This window comes from Anneissia japonica, unplaced genomic scaffold (genome assembly GCF_011630105.1).
Source record: "Anneissia japonica isolate Jap-2015-1 unplaced genomic scaffold, ASM1163010v1 scaffold1931_len244811_cov162, whole genome shotgun sequence".
NCBI classification, from domain to species: Eukaryota; Metazoa; Echinodermata; class Crinoidea; order Comatulida; family Comatulidae; genus Anneissia; species Anneissia japonica.
The window spans coordinates 53,771-72,460 of NW_022683367.1; the positions used below are offsets into that span (position 1 = coordinate 53,771).

The window sequence follows — 18,690 nt, forward strand, 5'->3', positions numbered from 1 at the left end:
TTATTATTTATTTAGGAGCACAGCACATGCGCCACGGATTGTCAATAGCGAATATCACTATCCTACTTGTAGGTGACAATCCTTTGCACAAGACGAACATACACACATGATGCTTTACACAAACTAAATCTCAATATGAGTTTTAGGGAGTGGAGTTGTTTTGGTCGTGAGAAAAAATCCTGCACTGACAGGAATTGAACCCAGGACCCTGAGATGGGAAGGCAAGCATCCACCAAGGTATTCAACTCCACTTCATTATTAATGACCATCATTATCTTTGTCATCTTCATTATCATCACCATCACCAAAGCCACACCACCATCATCTACCACCACCAAAGCCACACCACCATCATCTATTTTTGTTTTTTAATTTGTGGATTAACAATGCCTTTTTCTGGCATATATATATATATATATATATATATATATATATCTCTCTTATACACATCTAGTGCCTATTATTTTGTATTGTGTGGTGTAGGTTACTGTAATATTAATCGTTAACTGTTTGAGTGATACATATGTTGTTATAGATTAGAATTTATAGATATTATTTATTAATGAATTCTATAAAATTAGAATTTATTCCTCAATAAAATAGCAGAGGAAAAAGTTTTAAGAATGATTTTTTTTTTATTTCATTAATGAAATGTTTGTAACTTATATGATCCTTCAAGATAAGCAATTTAGCTTAGTAAATAACTATTTTTTCTACTCTACTTATGTACATCTACCAGAAAAAAAATTTGTATTTCTATTGTATAATTTACATTTCTACTGTCACTTCTCTTTTCCTAGTAAAATGTTGACAAAACGTCAAGTAATTCGCTCTTGATAATAATTTGGAAAATCATCATAAATAAATATCATATAATATCCAATATTATTAGCATCACATGTAGATAACCAAAATGGTTCAATCCACTGAAATCTTATAGATTCAAATTCTATGATACTTACCAAGTGAACTCGAAAATCTTTGTATTTGAATCCATAAATTCCAAGTAGATTACCTTTTTTTGTCACACCGTCCATAACAAGGTCTACACGAACAAATCGGAAGTATCGACAATTATTTTGAAAAAAACCGTATCATCTTTCACGTAGATACTGTCTTGCAATACAGACTGTGCCACAAATAGTGGGCAGCCAGATGCAATATTCATGTCTGTAGCAGGGCGCTTGAAACTGCTGCTCGCTGGATCCGGGCGGAATGAGTCGGACAGATGGCGGCGAGCAGTTTCTTGGTCGAGAAGCATCAATGTAACCTATGGAAAGACAATGCCAGGAACACATTTAGTAAGATTTAGTATAGATGTTTAGCTTTTTAAATATTTTTACATAAACAAATTGTACTTACCTGGGTTTTTAGTATATTTTATATAACATTCTAAGGTACATAGATGGTTTTAATAATAAAAAAAAACCAAAAAACACATTGCTTTAAAAAATAATGATGGGTGGTCAGTACAATAAAAATGTAAAATATCCCTCCACAATATGATAAAGGAATACTGTTACAATGCAAAAAATCATTGTTGAGTAATCTTACACCATTCTGAAGAGGATAAACAATGCACATTTACAAAATATACAATGCCCGAGACAGCTATATAATAATATAGTTGTCTCAGGTAATGCCTATGTTAAAATATTCGAAAAATTCAAATAAGTTTTCTATTTTGTATGAGACAAACCAAAATAAGTTAGTTTTTTAATGATAACATACCTTTTACTAATCTTTAAATTGATTACTAGAAAATTTAGGCGAGATATTTTTTATACCTTATTTGGCAAAAATCTGTCGCCCGCCAATAATGATGATTTCGAATAAAAGTACAATTTAACTTTTAGGCAATTAGCGCACCTGCCGCCACGAAAAATGGAAATTTTTGAAAAAAATAAGTTTTTCCTTATTGTTATTACGCCCGCTGAAGGCTTGAAATATACTAATTAAATTAATTTAAAGAATTTAACCATTACTACACTGTTTATATTCACCAATAAAATTTAATTTTTAATTTTTCCTGCATTTCTCTGACAACCTTTTAAAAAAATAATTTTGCGAAATATAAGGTATAAAAAGTCTCGCCTTTAAGATCTAATGCGATGAATGTTTATGTAAAGGTGATGAAGAAAACATTCTAATTTATAAATAAGGTAAGAATTTAAAATATTGACATTGTTAAAATTAATATGTTCAACCTAGACAGTACATCTTTACCTATAACAGATAACTGCAAGATATAATTAAAAAGCAAATAAAGACAGAAAAAGTGTAATAAAACAATTTGAGGGTATTTGGTCATAGCAAAAAGGAAAAATGCTCTTAACAACTGGTATAAACCCGGGGTTTTCAACTGGCGGCCATTTCGGGTCCGCGAGTGCATGTTATCTGGCCACAAACCTAAAAAAATATTTTTCTAACCATAGATTTTGCTTTTTCTTTTTTTTAACAGCAATGCTTATAATTTCATAAATAACGGTTTGTAATCAATAAAAATGGAAGAAATATCACAGCAAATAGCAACTAAATTTGAAAACGTGTTCTGGCTCAACCCCATTTACAGACAGCTATTAGTAATATGTTGAGTAAATTAGCTCAGAAATACCAAATAAAAGTAAAGCCACTATTATTACATCATTTTGCACTATGTACATTGACAAAATCAATTTTCATGTAGGAGTTCCACACCCCCCTCTAGACCCCGAGTGGCTTCAAGACTATGCATGATCCAAATTGATTCAATTTACAAAGGCCCCTGTCATAATCAGTACTGGTCATAATATAGAGAACCCCTGGTATAGACTCGAGGCTAAAAAAATGTTGTGTTCCCCAAGCATGTGACATTAGGTAATCAGTCAGTAATTTATTAATTTTTGTTTATTACTACAGAAGAGGTCTAATTCTAAGGTTCATAGCCAACCATTACTCACCTCAAACAGGACTGCAGTTAAACCAAGGACTTTTAACTGTTACCAGGATAGGAAGCTGGCAGGTTTAAGCCGTCTAACTTGAATTAGCCTTATGTGCGGTATTGTTATGCTAATGAGCCAGATAAGCACAATCTGCACATGCTCAGAAAAACAAAACTTTCTTTAGCCACACTGCGTATTGGCTAGGCGTACAGATAGGCCTAGCCGAGAATTATGGTACGGTAAAACCATGGAGGTATTATAGTATATAATACCAGGCTTGGTAAAACAAAGCAAAATAAGCGTGCTAATTTCACTTGGCATGCAAATCAATCATACTTACACACTTAAAAACAAACTAATCTACCAATAAGTATATTCACAATTTTTTTTTTTAAATTGATGTGATTTTGTTTTGTAGTATTACAACGAACATCACATAGGCTAGCCTAGGCCATGTCTAACTGCTTATAAAAATGCAGAAAAAAGACCCAAAACAAATCAGAATGAAGTTATCAACTAACTAGTGCATTAAAATTATTCATACACTTACTACCTACCTATATAAAATTAAAATGTATTCCTCAAAAACGCCAACATTTTTTATTTTAATACACCTTTTCCAAGAATCGGTAGACATCTTGAAGAGATGACAAACAACACAAATCAGTGGTGCGTAACCACCGAAAATAAGTTAAGCTTTGAGGCTAAATTCTTGACCTCATGTTATTTAAACAATTTGTGAACATACTTGCCTTATATCTTAACTAGTATGTGATTTTTATTGGTAGATTAGTTTGTTTTTAAGTGTGAAGTATGATTGATTTGCATGCCAAGTGAAATTAGTACCCTTATTTTGCTTTGTTTTACCATACCGTAATTCTCTGCTAGGCCTAGTTGTACGACTAGCCGATACGCGTTGTGGCTAAGGAAAGTTTTGTTTTTCTGAGCATGTGCAGATTGTGCTTAGCTAGCTCATTAGCATAACAATACCACACATAAGGCTAATTCCAGTTAGACGGCTTAAACCAGCCAGCTTCCTATCGTGGTTAAACAGTTAAAAGTCCTTGGTTAAACTTGCCTAAATCGACTTCACCTAACTTGAATAATTTCCAAGTCGAACTTATTTTACATCCTAAATTGTTGTGTGTTCCATTAATTAACAATCTGTAAATTCAAATTTTATCCAAGGCGAATTTTTCAATGGCATTTTGGATTTCGACTTAGGCAAGTTCAACTGTAAATCCATGGCTAAGCTATAAAATTTATTACAGTGGCGGATTCAGGATTGGGGGGGGGGGAGGGCAGCTGGACCAGACATCTCCTGAATTACAAAAAAATTTTACAATGGCAAAATACAGTAAAAAAAGAAAATCACTCAAATTTAAATCCAAGTGTGCAAATTCCTGCCATAATCATAAATTTTCTTACCTCAGCCCCAACCTGTGGGGTTGAGGTGGTCTTGACCCTCCATCTGTGGAAGTCCCTTCCTGTCTGGCCCCCCCCCCTTTATTTTGAATTCCTGGATCCGCCACAGTATTAATTAAAGGAAACTTCCCAAAAAAATACTATACATGCAGGGCGGGCTCCTATTTGTATATAAATATAGTAATATTTTTACCAAAAAAAAGCAGACCCAGATTTATTGAGATTTTTGTTACGTCAGGCTTGGGGAACAATTTTTTTTGGTCTAATATGAAATAAATTAATTTTACACAAGAAAGAGTGACAGAGACAAATATTAAGACACAAAATGCTGAAACTAAAGTCAAATGCTATTTGCTCAGCTTCAGCACTTGTCTCCCAACTGAAATTTATTAAGAAAATCAATTTAATCCTTTTTTTTATCAGTAGTAATAATAATAAATATTATTATTATTATTGCTAATTTAATATAATAGAATGTAATTATTATTGCTTGAAAGAACACTAAAACTAACATAGGGTATAAACAAAAAGTTTCCTAAAACCACCCCCTCAAATGACAAATTTTACTTCTTGAGAATCTAATCAGTTTTTTTGACAAAAATTGAGTGTGGAGTGGGAGGCTGCCATTTCTTTGCGCCCCAGCAGTGCTCCTACAAGATGGGGAACCAAGCCATTGTCAAGTAACCGGTGTGTGCTTATGGTACACCTGACTCTGTAGGAGTATTTCCCAGATGCACTTAAGCTACCTAGAGTCTTTCCATTGTGTACCATGGTAGAGCAGACATACCCTTAAGGGGTATTCACAAGGTTCTCTGTTGTGCCTGAATCAAGGCCTTATAAATATTTGTTAGCCTTGTTTACATGGCCGTTTGCTATCAGATAGGTAACACCGATGATCTCCAGTCGCGCGCCTACACGATAAAAAATTATCGGTTGTACCAGGAAGTCATATGCTTACAAATGACCCGAAAAAATGCATGCATTGCTGCTTGTCAAAAAAGTTAAAAAATGTATGTAATTGATAAAACATAATTTTTCAAATAATAACAATGGTCTTCACGCTGTTTATCAACAGCGACTTCCAGCAATGACTCACACAGGTCAAACAACAGCTAATTTGCATAAAGATCACGCATAGATTGTCGCGGTTACTGATCCGTTAAGCAGAGTTACTAACTCCGTTTACACGGCCAAGTAACACCTATATCAACGGATAAACGCGATCATCACGGTGATCTCCTGCCATGTAAACAAGGCTTTTGATGTGAACAATTTTGTATAGGTCATTTACTACAATCATATAACATTTTAATTATATATCAGTTATATAATATCAATTATATACATTATGACTATACCATTTCATATTTATCAAAAAACATGGGTATCATATTTTATATATAACAAGTATATACATATTTTATGATCCCATACAATGTCATATTATTTCATCCAAAAATATGGATATCATAATAAAAATATCAATTAATTACGTTAATTATGATTCCCATAAGATTTAATATTTTTGATAAATGAACATAGAAGTTAACCGACCCCTCCTTAAGCCTCCACACCAAACCCTGCAACAGTTAAAATATTGTAAAAGGTAGTGTACTATAGTGCGTTCTCATGTTAGAAATTATATGATTATTCATTTTATCTCATTCATTCACACATTCATTGAATGAATATTTCAAAATGGCAGTCAAGCAAAACTACTTGACCAATCAGAGTGTGTTATTGCATTGTATCATAGCTTCCAATTATAGAACAGAGCTTTTGACAATGATAGCTAGCAAATATATTTTTTGATGTCATAAAACTGATCTACAGGACCTAGGACCTGGAATACCTGCAATGTAGAGGAAACCTACTAGTGAAATCAAGTGTTTAGGCCTACCTGTAATTAAAATCCCTTCAATTAGAAATCACCTCCAATTGAAGACCAAGTTTCTGCAGCCCCAAATGAACACCTATCTTTTATCTATATGATAAATATTTTCTAATTTTAGACAAATGCTGCTAAAGTCCAGGAAAACCCCAGTCCCAAAAGTGGACCTGTATTCATTTTCCTAAACACAACTCTGTGAAATTTGGTCTGGTACAAAAGGAGATATCAGACTAAACTATGCCTATTGTACATGCAATAACCAGGCATTTATTAATTATTTTAATTAAATTTAAACATCACGTTATAAGCCTGAGGTCCATGGTTCCTTTACTTAGCAGCCTTTTGCTTTTTATTTAATTGCAACAGCAGCATATTTCTATGACATCAAGTAATTCATCAATTCTCCTTTGACTCTTTCTGGAATTTTCTTCAAAAAAATGTCAATAGAAATTGTTCTCCTACAGTACATGACTAAAGCACTTGCCCTTCCTATTTCCTCTCCAGCCTGTCTGTCTTCTTCTCAAAACATTGCTATATTAAACTTTCAGCTAATAAAACATTCATTCAGCATACCACTTTCATTTTCAAACCCACATCTTGAAATCTATTCCTTTCTTTTCTTCCCTCAATGTTCAAGACACTGATGATTTCAGCACTGTGCTCCACATAAACGTTAAACTCTTTAAATTCTGTATTCAACTATTCAATATGAATGTCAGGTGTTGACCTGCATGTACTATATATGGAGTTACTGTACTAAAAATAAATTATGATCAATTGTTCATTCTTTCACTCATTGGTTTGTCTATTTCTTCATTCATTTTTCTTTTTCAATTAAATCGTCCATTTGTTAGTATATTCATTTATTTCGTTCCTTCAATAGTATGTCGATTAGTTCATTCATTTGTTTGAAACAAACAAAAACAAAAGATGAAAATATCCATGATGATTATACAGATTCTTCATTGCTTTTAAAGAATTGTTGAAAGCAGGGCAACCACAGGCGAGTCAATAATCTGGCCACAGTATGCCCGAATCAAGCATCATCAATACTTTCAGTTGTCAACACTTTTTTTACGTCAATGATACCTTCATGTTAAGTTATGATTTCACCTTTCTACATATTCTGCAGCTAACCAGAATGTGGATGATAAAAAGCAATTCCTTGATGTTATAGGCTAATAATCTTCATGTAGCAGTAGTTGATCACTATGAAGAAGAAATAAAACCATTTTTAAAGAAGTAGTAATAGAAGTTTTAGTGAGCTAGTGAATGAATAACTACTGGCACCTTAAAGTGTTTAACTTTTTGAGACCTGAATCTCTAAATGTGTTGATTATTCCTTTATTTATATACTAAAACATTCAATCAATCAATCAATCAATCAATGAACCAGTAGTATTTACTATATATCAAACAATACAGAGAAGAATGGTATAATAATGAGATAATATTAATAGTTTTAGAATTAAAAAAAAAAGTACTGAATTATAAAAATGCCCATACAATAAAACAAATGCACTTACCAGTAGATGAATTGATTGATGATTTTCAAGCTAAAAACCCCTTCGAAATTGTCATGAAAGGCTTTCAATACATTTGCCACAGAACTGAATTTGTGAGATGTTATACTTAGTTTCTATACTGTATGTGTATTAATCTATTTAAACTTGGAATGCCCAATTGTGTCCTTGGATACACTAACAATGTACTGTATTGTATATCCTACATGGTAAAATGAATAAAGAATAATTTCAGTAGGTAGGTTATATTGTTATAACAACAAAGTTCCCAAGTTTGGTCCAGCTAAATAAGCTTTCTTTAATCTTATTGTAATTTCCTGTACGTATTAATACCCATGACCAGCTGACTTGGCGAGGCAAAAATATAGTATTTAAAACGTACAAATATTCTGAATATGCAAAAAATGGCTGCTTGCAATTTTGCTCGCTCGTTTGCTTGCTCACTGTAGTGCACGAGAAAATGGAAACCTCCTGTTTATATTTTAGGCCATGTTTCAGCAGCACTTATTACCTGATTATCATCAGAAAGCAGGCATTTTGTTATTTTTCGCTGCAGAATCAGGGCCAAATATTTCTGATAAATTATTGGATGAGAATCGGATAATCAGATCGGAAAAACCTTCAAATGCAAAAATAAATAACAAAAATTCACAGTACATGTAAAGAATTCTTTTTGTACCATGGCAAAAATTCTTTGTTGTTGTTGAAAGTTTCTAAGGCAACAAGTAGGTAGGCCTAGTATCAAACACTTAATAAATAGCAAGTAAATTTTCCAGGCTTATTAAATATAAAAAAGCTTTATACGGCTGCGGTTGACATCACCGGTGCCACCTAGCTACTCTGGGCCTAGGTTTGTCAATATCGTTTATTAGTTGTACCGTAAAGTACACCAAACAAAGTTAGTATTCTTTTTTGTCTTCTTCTCAATCTCTTCATAGCTACACTGAAACACTATGTGTTAGACATCTCCCAATAGTACCAAACAATTTTTTGGACTATCCATCTCGCGGCAAAAAAGGGGTGGGCACCTGCTGGGTCAACAAAAAGGATATTTTGATGTTGAACACTCAGCATTGTGGTCCATAATTTTGCATGATGGGATAAAATATTTGGAGGGAATTTTAAGAAAATTTTTTGGAGAAATTATCAGTGCTGCGCAAACATGGCCTTATGGTAAATACGCATGCTACATGCTAGTAAACTTAACAATTACACGCTTGCAAGTGTAGGCAATGTCTCCAATTTTTCACGCAAGTGTGTAGACAACACCAACAATTTTTTGACCAACCACGTAGGCAACATCGACAACTTTCGCAAAAGCATGTAGGCAACATCTATTTTTCAAGCAAGCCTGTAGGCAACATCAATAATTTGTCGTGGAAGTGCGTAGAGTAGGCAACGTCAAAACTTTTTAATGCAAGCGCAAATGCTTTACATGGTATCTTGTACCTGGTTTGAAAAACAAAAAAATTAATTAAAGCTTATGTCGCCTTTGCAACTCGACTCAACTGACCTTTGGAAACTTATCAGCAACAGTGATTTTAGGCCGGTTGCTTTCAGTTCAAGTCTATGTTCTATTTTGCTGCAATCCAAAGCAACTGAAGCTAATTGAAGACTCATGTTCAGTGGCGTAGGTAGGTGGGAAAGGGCACCAGTGCAAGATTAATTGCCTGGCACTTTGATGTGATAGACGAATTCTCTAAAGGTTTCGTAAATGAGATTTTAAAAAAAATAAAAAAATAGGTATCTCTGGGTAGCCAAAAATGGCACTCTCGTGTGTTGTTTTTTTTTGTTGGTCCGACTGCCCTATGAGGTCTGGCCGGTGAGGGGAGTGGACTTGACCTGTCCTATGTGGGCTTAAGCCACCTGCTCCCCGCTGGTGATGCCACTGGGAGCAGGGAGTGATTTTTACAGGTGGAGGGTGAAGAAAATTTATAATTATAGCACCTCTAGATGGTCGGAAATGGCCCTCTCAGGTTGAAAATTTTAATAATTTCCCTTTTTTCCCAATTTTAAAAAATAATTTTGAAAAAACAAGTGGGGACCGGGGCAGCTGGGACATAGTTGAATACACCACTGAATTGTAATCAACATAATAATCAATAATTACTCCTGTAAAAACCAAATATTATTGAGGGGCCTGCTGGCCATTTTTTTCTTCAAAACATTATTAAATTAAATTAAATTATTTTTAGATCTATTTATGAATAGGCCCCTAATAGCCCGGTACCCCAGTGCTTTGCACTAGCTGCACTACCCCATAGCTACACCACTGAACATGTGTTGATGTGCTAAATTTGTATCAAATTATGGTAACGTTGGCAACCAGTTGTAGATAATTTACAGTTGGAAGCAACAAAAGCAATTTGGGTAACTAACATTTGCTTGTAGTTGCGCGACTGCAAGTGAAAGTTGGCATGAGCTGTACTGTCGCACTTTGTAATAATCGTCGCACTTTGTAATACCTGTCGCACTTTGTAATAATTGTTGTCGCACTTTGTAATACGCTGAGCTGTCGCACTTTGTAATAAAGTCTGTCGCACTTTGTATTACCTTGTTTCATTTAATTATCTTATAACTTTTAATGGATGAAAAAACATGTAAAATGTTGCATGTTATGGATGACTAATACTACAAGGTCAAGGTCATATACAGTCAGGTCAGTTTTTAAATTTACTTATTCTTCATTAATATTTTTTCTTAATACCATTGAAAAAATAGTGTTTATTCAACATGTAACTCATGTTAAGTGGTATTGTAAAATGTTGTATATTATATTATAATATAATTATTGATTTATTTTAATTCTACTTATATTTTCCCTTCTAATGGTTAGACCACGTTGGATTGAACATTTTTATAATATGTAATTTCTTTATCGATTGTAAAGTGGGCCACTGTTAATTGAAAATAAAAAATAACTGTAGACAGAGGTGCGTAATTGTTGTTGTTATTGTATAACTCTTCCAAAGATTTATTAACTATAGCCTTGGTCTTCGTTCATTTTGTCTCGTCTCTCGACCTTCGTATTGAGAAGCTTAACCCATTTTCTTATTTTGTTGGCAGCGTTGCACGTAGCCAAAAATCAGCATATGTTGTCGGAGTGTTTCCTGTTGCGCATGTGCATGATACTACTAGTAGTGGTGCCACGTTTTGCCCGGGGGGGGGGTCCAAGGTCCCCGACGGGGGCGAGGTGGGAAGCGATTTCCCAGATGACAAAAAAAAGTGGGCATGGCTGGGTGCCGCTCAAAATCCCTCCCTCGAAAGTGTTCCATGGAGCTTCAAGAAAAATATCCCCCTCTTGGTAAACTGTTTACATTATACAATATTTTAGTGTAGTTGATATTATAGAATGTATTATGTATTGCACTATGAGAAATGTTTGAAGCAATGCAAAAGCTTACAAATATTTGACTGGTTTTTACAAATTGTTTAGTTTTTTTTTTACTTTTTCTATATTTTCGGCTATATATATTTAATATATGTTAACTTTGTTTAGTAATTGTGTATTTAATAATAGTAAAACAACCAAGTATTAAATAGTTTTGAGACAATAACTGTTTTTAGCAAACCAAAATCTATCAGTGTTAGTATTTACATTTTCTAAATATATTTTTGAAATCATTGTTTTAATTATAATCCAAATTATTATTAAAACTTGTATATGACCTTGACCTTTTAGTATTAGTCATCCATAATATGCAACATTCTATAATATGTTTTTTTATCCATTAAAAGTTATACGATAATTAAATGAAACAAGTTATTACAGAGTGCAACAGCTCAACATATTACAAAGTGTGACAGACAGCTATTACAAATTGTGACAGCTTGATTATTACAAAGTCTGCCAACAGTTACTACAAAGTGCGACAGGTATTACAAAGTGCGACAATTATTACAACATGCGATTTACATGAGCGCTACCCTCAAATAGTTGAGGTCAGTTGTGTCGAGTAGCTTTAGCTTTACACCATTACGCGCGTTGGCAGGAAAATTTTGAGCATATTATTATTAAAATTTGTGTCAGTCAACTTCATATATTCATTTTCTATATATTGACTTGAACAAGGTAGACTGCATGAGCCTGTTAGAATTTATTCTTTGATTCTTTTACTACAAAACTAGGATCCTGTTCTTTATAACTAGAGTACAAAAAAAACATTAAAGGACACTCAAGTTGTGATGTTAGGTAGTATTGTAATGTACCGTAATATTTTTCCATATAAATCCTTCTGTGATTGTTAAATAGTGTAAAAATCCTGCTTTACAACCACTTATTGGCTCTGATATCATGCATAGTATCATTTCTATCTAGCTTGCTAACTGTTTTAATGTGCTGGACTGTGTAACTACTGTATCTTTTGCAATCATAAAAAATTACAGCTACCTTTGGTGAATAGCATCAATGACCTTGATCACCCTCAATAAACCTTGATATTAAAATTGTTCTTTATACGTCAACGATTTACAACACAGTTCTGAGGTCAGCTTCCTGTTGGTTTTCTGTTCTCCTTTCTGAGGTAAACATTAGAATGAAACTATACAAAATAACAATGTTTGAAATCAAAAACTTCCCTACCTTTTGTCTGAATGGCCAAGGAAGAAGTGCATCATAGTCTCCCTTCATGACAACGAAGAAGAGAGAAACGTGTGAATTCTTTCCCATACCATCTCCGTTGAGATACACTCTGGCGCACATCTTATAACCAAAGCGGCTTGTATAGAAAGGCTGGCTGTACAGCGACAAAGTTTTGCCAGAATCTGCATCCCGCTTACGACGTTGAAAATCCTTTATTTTCCAGATGAGCACGCCATCATAGCTTGCGGTCTCCAAAATTTGGAATCTCAGATCCTGTTCCGCCAAGCGAACGGAATGAAGCCCAACATCTTTATCGAGAGTGGTGATTCGGCTATGGAAGTTATCTAAATAGTAAAAACAGTAATATTAACAAATAATATCAATAATATTAATAATTATTAGAATTATGTTGATTTTGTTTATCTGAAAATAAATTAACTTTTGCACAAAAAAATTAAAATGTAAAACAACAATGTATCATACATGCCCGATTCTACATTTCTACATAAGACCATTTTTCAAACCCTATGAGGTTAAGGCCAAGAAGAGTTCAAATATCTGATTATCAGATTACTTTTTTGATATAAGTTAATCTTTCATTCTATTAAAATACCAATTTACATTCTAATGGTATCTTTTTCTCTTAGTTATTACCCTTTCGAAAAAGTCAACAGTTGTAATAGAAGACCATCAAACAATGGTTACTGATAACTATTTTATTTTGGTTGTACAGTAACACAGTAAAGTATTATTGTAAAATCTATTACCAACATAATAGTTTCATCAACTTCTCGCAAGTTTTTCAAACACTACTTACTTTATTATTACTCTACTGAAAATAAATAATGATGTAACATTCTTTCCTCCTCATTTAGCAGCAGACAACTACAGTATACTTACGACAACCTGACATCTTACTTCACTCTAAAATCAAATCCTTTTTATCTTCAAATCCTGAGACACTGAACATTTTCTCATGATCATTTACCGCAAAATCTTGTGAGCTTAGGAATTCTTTCTCAAATCATGTGAGACGCCATGGGTTTTCTTCACAAATCTTGGGTGAGAATATCACCTTTTTTCTCAAATCTTATGAGGGATTATGACTTCCTCCTCAAATCCTATGAGGGATTGACTTCTTCCTCAAATCCTGCGAGGGATTTTGACTTCTTTCTAAAATCCCATGAGGGATTATGACTTCTTTCTCAAATCCTATGAGACTGTGCCTTTTGATTCCCAAATCAAGTAGGGTCAAGATTTTTTCTCAAATCCATTAAGATCATGATTTTACTTGCAAGATCACAATTTTACTTGTTGAAATAATGTTAGAGACCATGATATCTTTCTCAAATTCTCTGGTACAGCATCATATTCTATTTGTTGAAACCATGTCAGAGATCATGATATTTTTCTCAACTTGTGAGATCATGATTTTACTTTTGAAATGTTAGAGTTTATGACATTTTTACTTTAAATCCTGTGAGAAACCATGATTTTACTGTTTTAAATCTCATGAGATCATGAGTTTATATAATGTGAGATATCATGATTTTATTTGTTGAAATGTTAAGATCATGATATTTTTCTCAAATCCTGTGAGGTCATGATTTTGTTTATTAAAATCATGTGAGAATTTAAAATCATGATTTGTTTCTCAAATCCTATGAGAAATCATGATTTTATTTGTTCAAGTCATGAAAGATCATGGTTGTTATTCTCACAACTGAAAAAAAACTCATCCTATTGGTGAGTGTACTTGCTGTTGGTTGTGGAAGGAAATAAATTGAAATTAATCACAAAAAATAGTACCAACTGCCAGGGGTTCCAAGTTGGGAGAAATCTCTTCAGAAATAACTGGTTTTATGAGCATTCTAACAAAACTTATTATATTGTATTTTGCTATTAAGTCAACTAACTTCAGGAAGACTACTATATTTAACTTGCAGGAGATTTTGGTTGCTTAAGGCAGTGTAGGGTCCGCTATTCAGGGACTTGAGACGTAGGTGACTGTGTATTCCTTAGGAACTGTGTATTGAAGACCATTCAATTCAGGTACAAAAATCAAACAGAAAATCAAAATTTTAGCAGATAATTGAACTTTACACTTTACTTATAATGATAATAGGAATTTAATTTTAGTCTAATAGTCTTCAAAAAAAAAACACGAAGTCTTTCAAAGTACTGTTCAGGTATGGTGAATCCTCATACTAGTTCATAAAGCTCTACGATATTATTATCTTCTTATGCTGTAAAATGGAAATAGTACTCACTTAACTGTGCAGCACCAATACCACCAGATGCTCCTGTGACAGATACACCCACAAAACGAGAATCTTCCATCATTTGAAGTTTTTGTCTAATGTCCTTAACTGCATCTTGCTCAGTGATCAAGAGTGCCCTTATTTCAGAGATGTCGTCTTTGTTTGATGCTGCAGCAACTTTCTTCTCTAAGTCGGTAATGACATCCAACCGACTCGCGATCATTCTCTATGTGTTAGTAGATAGTATGATGTGGAGAAAATGTGATTTATTTTCGGAACTTTTTGTTATCTTATCTGTTATTTAATATATTGTTCCTCTTTTCTGTCTATTACCAGATTCAAAAAGAGCCTCTAAAGTGATAAATAAAGTATGAACTTTCTAGTAATCCTGTCTTGTGGAGGGAGAAAACTACAACAAGCGCCAAGAAGACAAAAAATAAAATGGTTTACACATTATATAAACATTAAATTTATGAAAAATAATTCTTCAATTAATACCTTGTAACCGCCTTTCCCTTATTTGCAGAATCTAAATCTGGTTGGCATCTTATACTTATCCATGACATTGGCATATGCTGGAAGGGGGAGGGGGTGCCAATTTAGTTCCGAATTTTCAATTTCCAAACAACCCCCCCCCCCTCTCAAAACAAGCCTAAAGTATGCCCCTGTATTGTAATAATACTGCAGTATACATGATATTAAAACATACCATTCAGAAAAAAACATACTATTTAGCATCTATCAGCCACAGCAGCAAAGGGGAAATCCCTTTTGAATACAGTACTTCCATATTCTAAAATTGTGTTTCCATGGCAATGGTAAATGGTAAAAACAAAACTAGATCTGTGTCAGGGCTGCACTGTAGCTTATATAGTTAATTAATATTATTACAATGTGTAACTAATACTATATGGGTTTGCGATGTAGAAAAAAAAGGTAAGAAGGGGCCATGTGGCTATCCTAACTTGTGTGTGTGTTTATAAAAATCCTAACCATATTTTGGTACAACACATTTTTACAGTATATCAGACTAGATTTTATATTTAGGCCAGTATGCAACGCTTCGCATTTAAAAGTAGATTTGTATAATGTTAACATAACCTCAGGACTATGATTTTTATTTCATGAACTGATAAAATATTGATGTTTTCCATCATGGCAACGGTAAAAACAAAACAAAAATTTTCCGAGTCTCCTACTTCTGATTTTTTTCAAATGTTGTTCACTTTATGTCAAATTCTTAACACACCTGCAGATTCTGAAGCTGCTTCTCATTCTTAAGGCTTTTCTCTTTGAGTGTTTTTAGTTCTTTTTCAGTTTCCTCCTGTTTTCTCTCCATCAGGTTCATCTTGCTCTGTTGTTCACTCACCATGCGCATTGATTCAGTGTATTTCAACTCCAGCTGTGCAGTGTACTTAGTCACCATCTCCATATGACGATCGGAGTCCTCAGCCATGTGCTTTTTCATATCGATAGGAAAACCCTAACAACAACAATTCAACAACTTTAACATAACATTCATTTAAATTACAAAGAGTAACATGAGAAAAACACTCTACGGTCTAATGCAATGAATTAATATTAAATTTAGAGTTATAATAATAATAATTTACAAGGTGCCAATATCACCAAACTGAAGTAAAAATCTAAGACGCTGTGCATGTTTAGATTTCAAAAAAGTGTGTGTGAGTTTGGTCTTAAAAACAGCAAAATAGTAACTGAGGGTAATTCGGTATCAGGGTTCCAAAGAGTGGCAGCTGAAAATGATCTTTAAATACTGTAGGTTATTTGTTTTCAATTAAATAAAAAGGAAAAGGGAAAAAGAAAGAAAAGAAAACAAGAAGGAAAGAAAGAAAAAAATAATGTATTTTTTATGATGCTGTCACACTGGCGGCACAATTTATTGATAACACAAATTACCGTACCTTTAGCAAACAGTAGTTAAGATACAATACCGTATCTCTGCCACAGCAATTTTTTTTAAGACACATAAATACTGCTGTTGTTATATTGATATTTGCTGGCAGATGTCAATTCAAATATTTCTACTTATTAATTGATAAAGTAGATGTAAAATTGAAAATATAAATACATTTAACAACAAATTTTTATTAGTAAAAAGCAAGTTGTCAACAAAGAATAACTCACCCTAAATTTGCAACCATAACTGGAAAAATTGCAAAGGGATGATTGCTTAGCACAATCATTTTTCAAGTGGTCTTGCATCTGTTGAACGCAAAAACAAAAAGTATATTTAATCATCAGATACTCTTACGAATTAAAAAAATAAATACAACCATTATATTATATATTAAATAATTTGACAAAGCCTACTGTGTTCATCAGTTTTTCAACCAAGATCATCCTACTAAAATGTAATTTCTCTATTAACTGACATGGTTTAAATTTGGTATTTTGGTACATTTTGGATTTTCCCGCTAAAAATGGAATATACCTCACACAGTAATTTTGTGCTAGAACTGTTCTGATGCAATGAACCATTCAGCCTTTGTGTCAATTCTACAAGCTAGTACTGTATTGTTATTCATGTTTTTTCAGGAATTCCACCATTCTACACACAGCCCCTTGCATTATTAATAATAGGTATAAGTGTTGTGGAAACAGATTGAAAACCAGAAAGAAGATTAAACCCAACAATTATTTTTCACATAACATAACCTTTAACATCAATTTTAATAATGAATTTGAGAATTTCACTTTCTTTTATTTCTACAATTTCTTTCTTTATATTATGTTTTACACAACAAATTCGAACCTCTTGGAAGTACATAAATTGTTTGAAAGATCTTTCCAGAATTAAAAAAAAAACCCGATTTGTATTGTAAATGAATTGTCTAATTTTTTTTGTTAATTACTGTCATCTAATTTTTGTTTTTCTATAAATTTTTTGAATGTTTTATTTTTTATGTCATTCTTTATACAAAAACGTTGGTTCAACAACAAATGATGAAGCCAATAGACTGCTGGCCAAAGCATATGTATAAAATAAAAATGTAACAAAAAGACAGTAACTCTGAAAAGAGAAAGACATTTTGAGATTCAACATTTTGATCTAATTGATCATTTTCAAGAATACTAGTGAGAAAATCTCACCCATCCATATATGTTTACAATATTTACAGAAGTATATTACAGAAAGCAAATAAAAACTGACCAATCAGATTAAAATCAAAGTTATAACTAGCCAATTAAATACGAGGTAATTAAAAATGAGGTGTGTCTTATATCAAGTATATCACTTATTATTGCAAATAAACAATAAATAATCAACAATTATTCAACAGTAGTATAGAAATAATAATGTGTTAGTCAATTGTTTGCTACCAGTGATATTATTTTATACATCAACATTAATTCCAGGGCATCTAACTACAGTCGACAAAGAATTCAGCATGTATATATTTGAACCAGAATGGAAACAGTTTCCAAACCTACTCCTGATTTATTATCATTATCCTTATTCATATGCTTATCCTTATCAAATATCATTATCACCATTATCATTATTAAATATTTTTTTCACTAACACTATGACTCACCTACCTCATTTGATGTAAATGCATTTCAAGACTTAAAACAATGTCTCTTATACTTAATGCAAATCACCAACATTTTATAACTGAAAATTTCATTCACATTTCGGAAAATTCCCTTATCATGATGATTTCATATAAGTATCATTTACGCACTATTTGAAATGCTGAATCCTAACATGGGCAAAAATAAGATTAAACTTCATTTCTCCATGATCCTACCAAATGTTTCTAATAATTAAAACTGCAAAATGTTTAATATTTATGAGCAACTGTACACAAACAAACCCATTTTTTTCACTTCAGGACAGTAACCATAATTTTTTAATTATTTGAAAAGATAATTGTTTTTCAAATCATAAAACAAGTATCCCTGTCATCAAAATGGACTATTCCTGGCTGCTTGCCCACCAACCATTAATCAAGCTACCTCAAACACTGGAATTTCCTTCCATCTAAAAATAGCTCAAACATGTTTCTGGGAAAATCCCACATATTTAGGGGCTAAGTATCCATACAGTACTGTTCAACAA

The 18,690-nt window shown here is 32.9% G+C and overlaps 1 protein-coding gene across 1 annotated transcript in view; it reads right to left on the bottom strand.

Moving 5' to 3' along the window:
- Positions 1 to 449: 449 nt before the first annotated feature.
- LOC117099897 (TNF receptor-associated factor 3-like) overlaps positions 450 to 18,690 on the bottom strand; it is a gene marked incomplete in the record, with an annotated part of 49,800 nt that continues 31,559 nt past the window's right edge. Inside the window, 5 exon segments of the mRNA XM_033239423.1 lie at positions 450 to 1,270; positions 12,343 to 12,686; positions 14,613 to 14,829; positions 15,853 to 16,086; positions 16,752 to 16,829. Coding sequence (XP_033095314.1) covers positions 1,046 to 1,270; positions 12,343 to 12,686; positions 14,613 to 14,829; positions 15,853 to 16,086; positions 16,752 to 16,829 — 1,098 coding nt within the window.